General features: G+C 43.5%; 1 protein-coding gene across 6 annotated transcripts in view; it reads right to left on the bottom strand.

The window, feature by feature from the left end:
* LOC116820636 (carbonic anhydrase 3-like) overlaps positions 1-14894 on the bottom strand; it is a 106866-nt gene that overhangs the window by 13434 nt on the left and 78538 nt on the right. For all 6 annotated transcript variants that reach the window (XM_032773257.2, XM_032773250.2, XM_032773254.2 and 3 more), the window contains one exon: positions 1908-2026. In XM_032773257.2, coding sequence (XP_032629148.1) covers positions 1908-2026 — 119 coding nt within the window. The remainder of the gene's footprint in view (positions 1-1907; positions 2027-14894) is intronic.

Raw genomic sequence — 14894 nt, 5'->3', positions numbered from 1 at the left:
TAGAGAGACTGCACAAAATAATATAAAACTTGCTTGAAATTGATCAAATAATGTAATTGAGGAGATGCTTACAAATGCATGTAACATGCACACATGCAATGCAGAAGTTATCCATTGATGTGTTTAATCTCAATTGTATTTTCGGGTTAAAGAAATTCTTTAAAAAAATTAAAATGTATTTGTGCTTTATAAACCATGGTACTGCAGTTCCTGCTCTACTTTCCATCCCACTCTCCTACACCAGTAGTGAATGGACCAGGTGACCCTGTAGATCTTTCTCATCTCTACTGTCTACAATATTAAAAGTTAAGGAAATTTTGCATAATGTTTTATTTATTCTTCCAGAGGACTGCTATCTATTTATTTAGCTTCTAATAACATGGCCATCACCATGGTATCTGAATAGATGCAGAATCTGGACATATCTTCATATTATACAAATATAGTATGACTTCATTCACAATGAGATTATCCAGCAGTTTCATTAAATTTAGCTAATGTACACTCATATTTTAAAGGTTTCAGAGTAGCAGCTGTGTTAATCTGTATCCGTAAAAAGAACAGGATCTTTTTACCTTCGGCACCTTTGAGACTAACAACTTTATTTCACCTTAAGCTTTCATGGGCTACAGCCCACTTCAAAAATAGCACTCTCCCTGACTGTAGCATATAATACATTGCTCTTTATTTACTCCTTTGTTGTTACTCGGATCATTGTCTAGGATAAAAGCAACATGGTCCAAACCTCCACTTGTATTTAGCAAAGCATTGTTCACTCCATATATTGTTTCTCCTCTGTGTAAAGGCCTAGGGGTTAAATCTGCAAACAAAGGCAAAGTAAAATACTTTTCTTGATGGAACTAAAAACAGAAGTTTGGGGGGACAGAATACTCCCACTCAATCCACTAGTAGTAACTGGGATAACCATGTAGCTGGACCATGGCTGATGCTACTAGGCAAAGGGAGGAAAGAGCAAAATCACCCGTAGCTCCCACACAAAGTTTTGGGCCAGGGGATCTACGATATGCATCTCATCTGCCACCATTTCTTCTTGATGGGATCTGGTGCAGAGCCATGGTATATCTCTGCACAATATGTACATGTGACATGTACGGGCTTTCAGAGTTGGAAAGAACACTAGCAGGCTGCTGCATGGCTCCTCATGGAGAGAAAACATGGTGTTTCCATGGTAGTTTGAGACTTACCCTTCCTCCCATGTAAGATGTGGAAAGAAGGCAGAGTTTGTTATTAATTTATTGCTATCAGAGCTTAAGCCCACACTGAACATACACTGGATCAAACTCAGCCATTAACTACGAGTTTAGCCCTTAGTAGTTTGTGTGTTCACACCAAAATAGCAGCAAATATTTATTTAAAAATTCTTGACAATACACTGAGAGATTTTTAAAAACAGATAGTTAGAATCTAAAGGATATTCTCCACCACATCAGTTTTCAACTAATTGACATATCCTTGTAATAAAAGACATGTCCTTGCATCTGAAAAAATAAATCCTGGAACTTTATTTTTATAAATAATTAAATGTATACAAAAACCTCCTAATGACCAATAAAGCCAGCAAAAAATGATATAATACGTTGGAGTAAAAATAAAATATGGCCACCAAAGTTATGTTTGCTGCAAAAATATCTCAGTGAAAATGGTGAATTTAAGGTTGGGGCATATTTACAAAAATTGACAGTTTTGGTAGGGGACAGGCAGGGGGTGGGGTGTATTTTTGTTATGAAAAGCTGTGTTTGTTGGCAGAAATGATTCACCCCAGGGCACATTTATGAATAGTCACAGCAATAACATATTTCATACAAAATCCATAAATACAAATAAATATTTGAAAAGGAAAGCGCCCAATTGCCCAATATGCTAGTATGTACAAAAACAGATCCCACCTCTGCTGCATATTTCACTCCATCTACAACGTGCTCAGAGCCATGGTCATCAGAGGAACCCCAATGGAAGTGAAACTGACGCAGCCTGTAGGGTCCTGGGAGTGGTCCACCTCGCACCACTGAAATTGACAATCCACATTAACATGTTAGTTACAGACCTTTTCAAAGAAGCTTTGATTCAAAAAGAGGTGTACACAATTACCACAGAGGAGTCCAAAATTTTGAAGGTGTTGAGCACCTACAGCAATTCCAGCTGATTTCAGTGGGAGTTCAGGGCACTCAGCACCTTGCAGGATTGGGCCTGTATCTACCTCTCACTGGGCTATATAGCACTATTTGATTTCAGAGCTATAGAAATGACCATGAATCTGGGTCAAACCACAGAATGGGATGTCAGTTGTAGAACAGATCTCATTCCCCTCATTGCAGAATGTATTACAGTTTGGGGAAGATGGGTGCTTAGGATGGCTCACCATTCGCCAGTGAATGTCCTGTTATGGAATTCACAATTTTATGCTGAAGATTTGATGAGAATCTTTGTGAAACTGACCTAGAGGAGCCACATAGTACTGCTGCTGGCCTAAAGGTGCCATACAAGCCCTGCCTATGATCCGGACCAGTAATGGCTTTTTAACCTCTGTTGCAAGCCGTGTTTACAGCGTAGTCTGTTATCTCTAAGGAAAGGTCTATTTCCTGAAGAAAGAGCAGAAGAAAAAGGTAAAAACAGATGAGCTAAAAAGTGGGTACTGAGCATTCAGACAAATCTTATTCTCTGAAAAAGTTCTGTATGTGTAATAACCATGGCAACATTATCACCAGCAGGGCCATAATAATAAGTCATTATTTTAAGCAATAGGAAGGTTTTAGTTTGTAGACCACAAAGAACAAGGTAAGTGTATTTTATGATATCATCATGAATTACATACTTTCCAACTATTAGCTTCGGTCTGATCTTTGCAGGCTCTGGGCATCCTCAATACCCATTGAGTTTCATGGAGGTTAAAAGTGCTCAAACAGCTTCTACAAGGGATCTGCACATCACAAGATTGGGTCTGTATGGTAAAGGCATACCAGGTAAAGACAATTACATCTCTGGATGGAGTAAGTCCATGCACAGCTCTTTTCTGAAATGTCCGAGAAAGAAAGTATCTGAAGGATACAGAAGGAGGCCATCTCCCTTTCAGGTGGTCTCTCAGACATGTAATACTGTAGGCAGTTTGTCAGTGGGATCAGTAGCAGCTGTTAAGGTTATCAATTCTCCACTAAAACAGATTTATAAAACCAGTTATCCTGTTTGAAGGTCAATGGGGTGCAACCTTGATTTTTTAAGTGCAGGTACCCTACCTCCACCAGTGTATCCTGCCCCACCAGTATCAATCCCCATCTCGGCAAATTTCTGTATAAAATGGCGTCCGCCGTGTGGTGTGACTTCGCATATACAGTGTGTGAGGTCAAAAAGTGTAGGAACACTGTTCACACACTTTTCTGCCCCACTACCTTACCTTGTTGTCACTTGTGAGTGATCACCAGTCATTGTTAATCCTTGCACCAGGTGAGGCTGTAAAACCTCATGCCAAAAAACTCATTGCTTCTCTCAACTGTAAATAGGGCTTAACTTAAGCGTAACTGATTTTGAACCAAAAAGACTATACTCTCAATGGGGGGGAAATCTTTTTTTTCCCTTTGTTTAGAAATAAGGTACAAACGCAAAAGCACATAATGCGAGTATAAATAGACTCTCTTTATAGACAGTCTCTGATGTAAATCCCTCTCTTCCATATTCCAATCAGGTAAAAATTGATTAAATCTATCAGCTATATCTTTCCCAAAAACTTGGTCCAAATTCCAATGGCTAAAAAATAAAGATGAAGTCCACAGAGGAGATATGGCTCAAAAGTAATAAAAAAAAAAAATCTTTATTTTGTTTCAGTTTATGGACTGGTACCAAATTCTTTGAAGCTGTCCTCTTCCTGAAGACGGAGAAATGAAAGGCGTGAGGCTTACTTTCAGTCAGAAAGGATGAAAAGATTAATTACAATGCATGTGATCTAAGGTTGGGAAAGAAGCGTATACACATCTCCCTTGATATAGTATTTGGGGATGAGGGGAAAACTATATGCTACTATTCCCCTCAAACAGAATTACCTGTTAAAATCAAAGGCAACTTGTTTTTATACATCATGGAATAATACCACATTATTTCCACTTGTGGAAAGTACCATCTTCTAGTACTCGAGATTCAAAACTGCCAAGCTGAACATTTCACATATGAAGATCATTTTATAAAGGTCCTGTCATCAAGCCAACGAGCTATGGACAATTTTCTGGAGATGTCACATCCCCCCCTGCTGCTGCTGTATCTCTCTGTGAGTAGGCCCAAAAGGAGACACAGCTAAGTCTGCGGTTTTCTTGACTAGCTTTGATTGCATTAGACCAAACTGGCTTTCAGGATCCTGCAACTATAACAAAAAAAGATGTCTACTCAATCCCTTCTGTCCAGAGACTTTCCAGTATACTTCTTTAAGCAGGACGGGACAGAGACTTCTGAATTTTATCATCCATGATCAGATGAAGCAGGACAGGAGGACAAGCTTTTTGGGTCATAGTTCTCCAAGACTGAAGAAATTCACCACCTTTGAGATATTTCTTCTTCCATGGTTCCTTCAATTTTAGGAAATGCAATTCTACCCCTCTGATGTACAAATACAACAGTAGGAGATATGTCTGTTTTGCAGATGCGTTTCTGATATTCCATTAGATTTTGTCCATAGAGGCTAAGTGATTTAGTAAAACATTCACATACCCACAATATTTATATTTAAGCTGTATTGATTCAGCTTGGGTGGTCAGCATTCCGAATTCTCTGATCCTACTTACTTCAGGGAAAACAGAGGCAACAGTACATATTTTGACAATGCTAGTAAAGGTCCCTTTTGACTATTTCTAGCTAAAGAGACAATATCACAAGGGTGTTTTTACCTTCTGTGTTTGATTTTGCCCACAAAACAAAATCCCTATTGTAGGATATGTTGGTTGCACTTGTCCCACCTGAAAGCAAGAATGTGATGGCATGCACCTGAAGTCCTCCAGAATGCAAAGATTCCCTGGCAGCAGGTATCTGATCATGGAGAATCCTTAACTTTGTGGAGTACTGGAGTGGGGAGAAACAGATGGAGAAGTTCTGTGCCTGTCCAAGGAATGGAGAATGCATCCTTCCCATATTTTTGCATGGGAATCTTCAGAATCTCAAAGTTTTGTGTATCTCATAGATGAGGAATTTTTCAGGGTCCTACAGCACTTCCTTCCAAAGAGAGGATTTACCACCACATTCTCTTACCCTGGAATATGTTGAGCAGTTAAAATTTCCAAATTTTATGTCCAGATTTTATGGATAGTGGTCATCCATTCTGATCTGGTTTCTACTAGTTCTAAGTAATAGACCAATCATAACATCTCCAATATTACTTTCCAAACAGTTCATGTTGCATTCTCATATTTTGCATGATTTTGCCTGCTGCTACATACTGAACAGAGGTTTTCATTGAGCTGTCCACAATGATGCCTAGGTTTTAATTTAGAACCCAATGATATGTATCAATAGACTCAAAGACTTTGAAGTCAGAAAGAACCATCATGATTATCTAGTCATATTGCTCTTTCCAAGTAAATTTCAAATGCCATCATGCTCTTTATTCTACTAGCTGTGTTAAGTTTCTCTGAAGTTTCTCACAGTCTTGTCTAGTCTCTGATAATTGAAATAGTTTTCTGCAAATTTTGTCACCTCATTGTTCACTCCCTCTTTTGGATTAAACAATCCTGGTCCTAGTACAGAGCCTTGGGGAACCCCACTAGTAACTTTTTGTTATTTTGAAAAATTGACCATTTGTTCCTATAGTTGTTTCCCATCTCTTAGCTAGAAAGACCCTTAAGGGGCCTTAACAGATATAGTGTGGGCAAATATGCCATATTAAGAACTCCTCTGACTTGCCACATTCAACATATTGTCTAAGAACCAGACCTTGAATGGACTCTATGATATCAGTGGGACTATTTGTGTGGGGAAAATTATCCCTGAATAAGGTTTGCACAATCTAGCCATATAAATATGTATGTATATACACACACACACTCACACATATACATAAATATATAAAAAATTCCCCTCTCACCCCTATGGGTGGTATGTGTCTTCCTCAACCTCGGGTCCTCTATCAGAGGCCTGGGAGTTTGAGGGTTCTGCGCAGTATCTTAGCTGTTCCTAGCACTGCACATCTTCTGGACAGAGAGCTCTGATGTTGTTCCTGGGATCTGTTGGAGCCACTCACCCAGCTTAGGAGTCACAGCCCCGAGTGCTCCTACCACCACTGGGACCACTTTGGCCTTCACTTTCCACATCCTCTCTAGTTCCTCTTTCAGGCCCTGGTACTTCTCCAGCTTCTCATATTCCTTCTTCCTGATGTTGCTGTCACTTGGCACTGCTATATCTATCACCACCGCTGTCTTCTGCTCCTTGTCTATTACCACGATGTCTGGTTGATTGGCCAGTACCTGCCTGTCCATCTGGATCTGGAAGTCCCCACAGAATCTTAGCCCTGCTATTCTCCACAACCTTCTGTGGAATCTTCCATCTGGTCTTGGGAGGGTCTAGCCCATAAGCTGTGCAGATGTTCCTGTACACAATGCCAGCCACTTGGTTGTGCCGTTCAGTGTATGCTGTTCCTGCCTGCATCTTACATCCTGCCACTATGGGTTGGACTGTCTCTGAGGCCTCTCTGCACAGTCTGCACCTTGGGTCCTCTCTAGTGTGGTAGACCCCTGCTTCAATGGATCTGGTGCTCAGTACCTGTTCCTGTGCTGCTATGATCAGTGCCTCAGTGCTGTCTTTGAGTCCAGCCCTTTCCAGCCACTGGTAGGATTTCCCAATGTCAGCCACCTCAGCTATCTGTCGATGGTACATCCCATGCAGGGTCTTGTCTTGCCATGGCACTTCTTCTGCTTGGTCTTCCTCCCATGTCTGCTGCTGCCTCAGGCATTCTCTCACAGCTCATCTTTGGGGGCCATCTTACTGATGTACTCCTGGATGTTCCGGGTTTCATCCAGGACAGTGGCTTTGACGCTCACCAAGCCCTGCCCGCCTTCTTTCCGGCTGGTATACAGTCTCTGGGTGTTGGACTTTGGGGTGGAAACCTCCGTGCATTGTGAGGAGCTTCCGGGTTTTCACATCGGCAGCCTCCATGTCCTCCTTTGGCCAGCTCACTATACCGGCAGGGTATCTGATGACTGGCAGGGCATATCCGTTGATGGCATGGATCTTGTTCTTCCCACTGAGCTGGCTCTTCAGGACCTGTCTTATCCTTTGGTGATACTTGGATGTTGCTGTCTTCCTTGCCTCCTCATCATGGTTTCCATGTGACTGTGGGACGCCAAGGTACTTGTAGCTGGTCTGTATATGTCTGCTATGTGGCCCGCTGGTAGTTCCACCCCATCAGTCTTGACTACCTTCCCTCTCTTCACTACCCATCCGGCCACACTTCTCCAGTCCGAATGACATCCCGATATCCTCACTGTAGATCCGCGTCAGGTGGATTAGTGAGTCGATGTCTCGTTCATTCTTAGCATACAGCTTGATGTCATCCATGTAGAGGAGGTGGCTGATGGTAGTTCCACTCTGAACCTGTACCCAGGTCCCTTGTGATTATCTGGCTGAGGGGGTTTAAGCCTACGCAAACAGCAGCGGGGACAGTGCATCACCTTGGTATATGCCACACTTGATGGCCACTTGTGCAAGCTGCCTTGAGTTGACTTCTAGTGTTGTTTCCATAGTCCCATTGAGTTCTTGAGGAAGGTCCTTAGTGTCCTGTTGACTTTGTATAGCGCCAGACATTCACAGATCCACGTGTGCGGCATTGAGTCGTAGGCTTTCCCTGGAAGGTTCAGAATAGTGGTACCATCAGCCCACCTCCTCTACATGCAGTACATCAAGCTGTATGCCTAAAATGAACGAGACATCGACCACTATCCACCTGACAGCGGATCTACAGTGAGGATATCAGGATGTCATCGGCAACTGGAGAATGTGGCCGATGGGTAGTGAAGAGAGGGAAGGTAGTCAAGACTGATGGGGTGGAACTACCAGCGGCCACATAGCAGACATATACTAGACCAGCTACAAGTACCTTGGCGTCCCACAGTCACATGGAAACCAATGAGGAGGAGCAGGAAGACAGCAACACCAAGTATCACAAAAAGGATAAGACAGGTCCTGAAAGAGCCAGCTCAGGGGAAGAACAAGATCCAATAGCCATCAAAGGATATGCCACTCTGCCAGTCATCAATATCTGCCGGTATAGGGTGAGCTGGCCAAAGGAGGACATGGAGGACTGACGATGTGAAACCCGTGAACTCCTCACAATGCACGGAGGTTTCCACCCCAGTCCAACACCAGAGCTGTATACCAGCCGGAAGAAGGCGGGCAGGGCTTGGTGAGCGTCAAAGCCCTGTCCTGGAGGAAACCCGGAACATCCAGGAGAAATCAGTAAGATGGCGGCCAAAGATGAGCTGTTGAGAGAATGCCTGAGCAGCAGCAGACATGGAGGAAGACCAAGCAGAAGAAGTGCCATGGCAAGACACGACCCGCATGGGATGTACCATCGACAGATAGCTGAGGTGGCTGACATTGGGAAATCCTACCAGTGGCTGGAAAGGGCTGGACTCAAGAACAGCACTGAGGCACTGATTCATAGCAGCACAGGAACAGGTACTGAGCACCAGATCCATTGAAGAGGGGTCTACCACACTAGAGAGGACCCAAGGTGCAGACTGTGCAGAGAGGCCTCAAGACAGTCCAACCCATAGTGGCAGGATGTAAGAGGCAGCAGGAAACCGCATACACCTGACCGGCACAACCAAGTGGCTGCATTGTGTACAGGTAAACATCTGCACAGCTTATGGGTAGACCCTCCCAATACCAGATGGAAAGATTCCACAGAAGGTTGTGGAGAATAGCAGGGCTAAGATTCTGTGGGACTTCGATCCAGATGGACAGGCAGGTACTGTGCCAATCAACCAGACATCGTGTAATAGACAAGGAGCAGAAGACAGCGGTGGTGATAGATAGCAGTGCCAAGTGACAGCAACATCAGGAAGAAGGAATATGAGAAGCTGGAGAAAGTACCAGGGCCTTGAAAGAGGAACTAGAGAGGATGTGGAAAGTGAAGGCCAAAGTGTCCCAGTGGGGTAGGAGCACTCGGGGCTGTGACTCCTAAGCTGGTTAGTGGCTCAACAGATCAGGAACAACATCAGAGCTCTCTAAGTCCAAGAAGAGTTTGTTCCAGTAGCCCACTTATCGTCAGATTGTCCTGGTTCCTCAGCATCTGGCGCAGACCATGTTAATCCAGGCAACGTCCAAGCCAGCATGACTCTCCTAGTTCGTGTCACTGTCATATTTGAGGTAGGCAGGTGAAGCGTTAGGGGGTCTTTTGCCCAAGGACCCCTACTGGAAAGTTGGGTACCAACTGGGATTTGAACTCCAGTCTCTTGTATCAAAGGGTGGCGCGCTTAACCACTCCACTATCCAGTTGCTATATATATATATATATATTTCTTCACTCCCAGAGGCTTTGAAAGATGAATAACTAATCCTGACCCCATGATAAACATGCTCATAGCAACACGTAGACCAAACACCATTACCTTCACTGATACAAATTGCCAGCAGAGCCTTGAAATTTCCCAGAAGTTTGGATGCATAGGAATGACGACAACGATTGTGTTTAAATCTCTTATTTCATCAAAAGTACCCCATTTTTAAACCATGAATTTAAAGTCTTTCCAGCTGACCATGCTAAATGGATGGGAACTCATAAAACACTGCAAGGACTTTGAATGTAAGATTGAATGATATCTCCTAGCTGACATAGGAACCATGAAAACAGAGTTTACCCAGCCACCATGAGAGTTTTCCCTTGGCAGTACTTCAAAGCTATGAGACACTGGGCCTTCTATTATTTTTTCTACTAAGACTAGGTGTCACAGGGCAAGTATGCCCTGTCCCTGTCACAGCTCTGCAGTTAAGTCCGCCTGCCTGCCCTTAGCCTCAGGGCAGAACGTCCCAATGGCCAGAGTCAATGTGGTTGCCCTTGTCATCAGGGCAGTGTGGCCTAATGTTCCAGAGTCAATATGATCACCCTTGCTGTCAGGGCAGTGCGGCTTAATGGCCAGAGTCAATATAATCGCCCTCTCAGGCCATATAGCCTAATGGCCACAGCCAGTATGGCTGACCTCCTCAGCATGGTTGTGCAGCCTTGTAGCAAGAGTCAATACAATCACCCTCTTGCTCAGGCTGTATGGCCTACTGGCCAGAGTCAGTACAATTTTCCTCTCTCTTGGGCTGTATGGATGACTTTCTCAGCACAGTTGTGTGGCCTGGTGGTCAGAGTCAATAAGGTTGCCCTCCTTAGCAGGGTTATGTGGCCTAATGGGCAGAGTTGAGAAAGTGGACTGCCACCTGGGGTGGGGGAGGGGTGGTTGGCAGCCACGGTAGGGGGATCTGGGCCCTCCCTCTTCACCGGTTCCTGGCCCAGGGCCTTGGTAGGGGCAAGTGTGCATGCCACTGAGTCAGATGGGATTTGGCTGAAACATGCTGACTCAAAATCCAGTTCACTGTCCACAGTCAAGTTCCCCAGGCTACTTCCTACCATTCTCCCCAGTTCTGTGATCTGGATGTCTTTAAGATCTTTGTGTTCCTCAGCCTGTACTGCTTCTGGCAGCTCCAGCTTCCCATGGGCATCCACAGGTATCTAAGCATCTGCTTGGGTCTCAGCACCTCTGGCTCCCACAGTCTGGGGTTCCATCTGCTCCTGGGCTGGAGCCTGTGAGGTGTGTCCTTCCTCTCTGGCAGTCAGCCTACAATGAGCTGGGCTGCTCCCTTTTATACTGAAGCAGCAGATGGAGCATGCCCAGCAGGGGCGAGGAGGCATGGCTTCCTCTGCCCAGAGTGTGGGGTTAACCCCTTCTTGTCCAGAGCAGGGCAAGTATGCCCCACTACACTAGAGTAATAGCTCTAAGTTTATATATAAAATGGTCCCCCTGCACTGGATTAGAGCTGAACTATAATTTTAGCCTGTCTGGTGTCTATCACAGCATTAATAGGAGAAGACTGAACCTTTTCCAAGTTCAAACACAAAACCCTAGCATTCCTGCTTTTGAAAATGTCTGCAAGTGAAAGTTGAGTGGCTGCATTTAAAGGACTCTGCCAGTTTCAACCTCTTATTCTGTAAGTCAGGAAGAAAAATGTGCTTATCTTTCCCAGATCTCAAAAATTCGAGTTGGTGAATAGTCTTGCCTTGAGATGGAGCAGATAAGTGAAGCTTGAAAATTCTTTTACAGGTTGGATATTGCATCCTCTTGGTCTTCTTCCTGCTTGGCTTGAGATTGGCTATCCCAGCCAAAGAGCTGAAGATGTCTCCTCTGTTCTTAAACTTCACTATTACTGTGCCTTAGGAACACTGAATTGTCCATTTAGGGACCACAAGTGGTTTGGGCAGGACTTTTCCTACCCATGAGTTCTCTAATATTTGCTCTACATGGGCACTATTAACCCAGCAGTGAGTCTGGCCTGCTAGTTGGTCTAACGTATTAGGAAAAACTTTTTCACTAGGAGGGTGGTGAAGCACTGGAATGGGTTACCCAGGGAGGTGGTGGAATCTACTTTCCTAGAGGTTTTTAAGGTCAGGCTTGACAAAGCCCTGGCTGGGATGATTTAGTTGGGGATTGGTCCTGCTTTGAGCAGGGGGTTGGAGTAGATGACCTCCTGAGGTCCTTCCAACCCTGATATTCTGTAATTCTATGATTCTGTAATGGAGCCTACTCTTCCAAGAGAATGTCCCACTTTCCCATCTTCTGTACTAGCTCTGGGCAATCTCATTCAGTACAAGGACAGCCGGGGACCCACAATGTTCCTCTGCACCTCAGTGCACATAATCCACATAATTCCTTTGTCCCTAAGATTTGGATTTATTTTGTCCTAATGAGAAACACTTTTCCGGAAAATTAAAATTGGACAAACACCTCAGCTAAACTGAGGGTCTCCAAACAGTCTAGATTGAAATACCAACAATATCTCTCAGCTTCTTGTAATGGTCTCCAAGATGGGATTGCAGAAAATAGCAAGCAATGGCTTAATAATATAGCTCACAGACTTTCTCACGGTGTTTGGGCATCCAGCATTTTTGTTGGCGGAGATGTCCACTTCAAGAGTGCCTTACTCACTTTAAGCATTTAGTTGAGTGTTTGGCCTGATGTATCAGTTCTGGATTCTGGGAATTTCCCACTCTCCATTCTTCAGGAAGTAAAATTGTAGCCACATTGAGGGATCTACAGCAGTCAAAATGTGACTCCCTCAGTTTGCTGTTGCTTGGCTCAAGCAACATGGACTATGCCATTTGGGTGCATTTCTCTAGGAGTGAAACAGCCCAGGAGGGTTCAACGGAGAAAGTACTTGCAGCATTTTGGTCAGTGACTGGTTCGTATTCTGTGTATTTGTACATTGCCTAGCACAGTAGGACCCTGATCTTAGATATGGCCTTTGGGCTCCACGATAATAAATATTCAGTGAATAAGACAGTCCGAGATGCTTCCTGAAATTTAGTGTTCCCAGCACCTATTCAAAAGAGGCATCTGTCACAATGCAGGGCCTGTAACTGGGTGTGCAGAGACAGATGCCTGATAGAGTGGAGACTCTCCATTTCCTGCAGTCCTCATGGTTATCCACCATGGAGCTGTTTTCTGACTAGCAAGAGGCAGAGTTTGGATCAAAACAGTGCAGTTTTTCAGTCTTCAGTGAAGTCAGTGAGGCAGGCTTAGGCAGTGAAGGTTAATGTTGTGCAGGTGGATGCAACTAAGGTGAGCAGAGACTCCTCTGCGTGGTTTGTCTCACTGAGGGTCAGGTAACAAAAATCAGTTTGGCACAGAAGGTCAGCCCTGTTTATTATAGACATGAGGAGGTTTGTCCTTGCAAACATGTTTTAAAACACTTGCCTGTTGCCTGATCTACAAGGCCAGGTGATAACCCACAAGGGAACATAATGGGGCATTATTCCCTGAAATAGAAAATGTTGCTTTACAGGAAAACAAAGACACAATATTGTGAGCAAATGTTACAGCTCATTGTGTCAATGATACATTATAAAATCCATAAATAAATAAGCAATTGTGCAACAGTAGATATCAGTACACCCACAGTCATTGTGGCTAATTAAGTCAGGTAAACACTTTTCTGAAAGGTCTTCAATACATAGTTACATCATTGACATTTTAAAATGGAATTCTCTAAGTAACTGTTAAAAAGGAAAGATAACACTCAAAAGAAATAAGGGGTTTATTTATATGTGAATTTGGTGTTCTTTAGGAACAAATGGCACTGTCTGTGCAGAAGAATAAAGAGTGGGATTCTCACACCATTTTCCAGCACACATCAATCCTGACTTACTACATAAAACACCCTAGTCTTTCAGTTCTGGGCCTGTTTTGAGCAGACACTGGTATAAAATAAGCTCCCAAATTCATTTTCATGTTTGACCTAAAGCAAGAATGCAGCCCATGACTCTGGAAGCAGAAAGCTGATAACTGAAACATCTATTACAGTTCCAGAAGACCGGGTCAGAAAAGCACTGAAGTTCTGACCTCCAGCAATATCATGGAGGTTCATAGTTAACATTAATACAATTCTTAATCCTCTTGTGCATAAGCACTGCTAGTCTCAAATTAGTGCTAAATATCAGACATGCTGGAATATCATGGGATAAAAGATGTGCTAAACACAAAGTGAAAGGCTTAACTTTGCCATTTGTCTTTAGCTGACATGTGCCATATCCACTGGCGTACATAAGGAAAGCATTGTATTGGGCTTTAGCTGTGTAATTCTTGTAAGTCTTATTGACTTCAGTAATCCATAAATAAATCATCATAAATAATTTGCAGTTATATAAAGCCTTTTATAAAAGAACCTTGAAGTGCTATGCAAACATAAGTATTTACCTGTAATTACTAGGAGCCCTAGTCAAAGACCTGGCTAAGCACTGTACAAACTCAGAACAAAAAGACAGTCCCTGCCCCAAGGAGTTTTCAATCCAAGTATGACAAGAGACAATAGATATATGCAGACAGAAGAGGGAATACAAGGAAATCAAGAAACAATATTGGTGATGGGCAGTGGTGTCAGCATACCAGCAGACTAACCGGTGTCAAGTTTTTGGTAGTCATCACATAAAAGAAGAGTTTGGAGTAGTGTTTTGAAGGCAGATAAAGAATTAGCTTTGCGAATGTTTATGGGGAGCGCCTATTAAGCATGAGGGACAGCATGGGAAAAAGTATGAAGGTGCTTGTTTAAAAACTAAACAACCAGGCAATGGAGGCTGGTGTCTCAGCCATTTGGTAGCAAGTATCGACAGCTTGATGATGAAAGAGAGATCATAGATGTTTGGCTGCGTGTGTGCGTTACCTCTGTGTGCCACCCCAGCCCTGCATAGACAGCTGGCATGGCAGACCTTGAGTGAACCGCCCAATGACCACAAGATCCGTTAAGGGGTGAAGGCACCTGGTCACATTTATTGTCAATGAAGCACGGTACTAGTATCCCGCAGATTCTACCAGACCACTAATATGTGTATGCCCATAACAATGGACCAACTCAGTGAATGGTGGGACTTTCCATTCCTCCTTAGGACAGAAAAAGATACTCCCTCTGAGATACATCTTTATACCCCAATACAAACAAGTTAGTACTGCCTCTCTGACATAGTTACTCTAGTTACTGCCCCCTGACGTGGCTAGTTACCACTTATCACATTATACCTGTTGGTTTGATCAAAACATCTCTATTACATACTGTCATCCTGACCTTATCAGTGTGTTCCTGTTATCCTTTGGGAATGTTTTTGAACCATATCAGGATGTTCTGGTACCACTTGATATTGGGATGTGTTTGCA

Source organism: Chelonoidis abingdonii, chromosome 2 (assembly GCF_003597395.2).
Source record: "Chelonoidis abingdonii isolate Lonesome George chromosome 2, CheloAbing_2.0, whole genome shotgun sequence".
Taxonomy (NCBI): domain Eukaryota; kingdom Metazoa; phylum Chordata; order Testudines; family Testudinidae; genus Chelonoidis; species Chelonoidis abingdonii.
The sequence above is the reverse complement of the archived record's forward strand: the minus strand, read 5'-3'. Positions and strand labels throughout refer to the sequence as shown.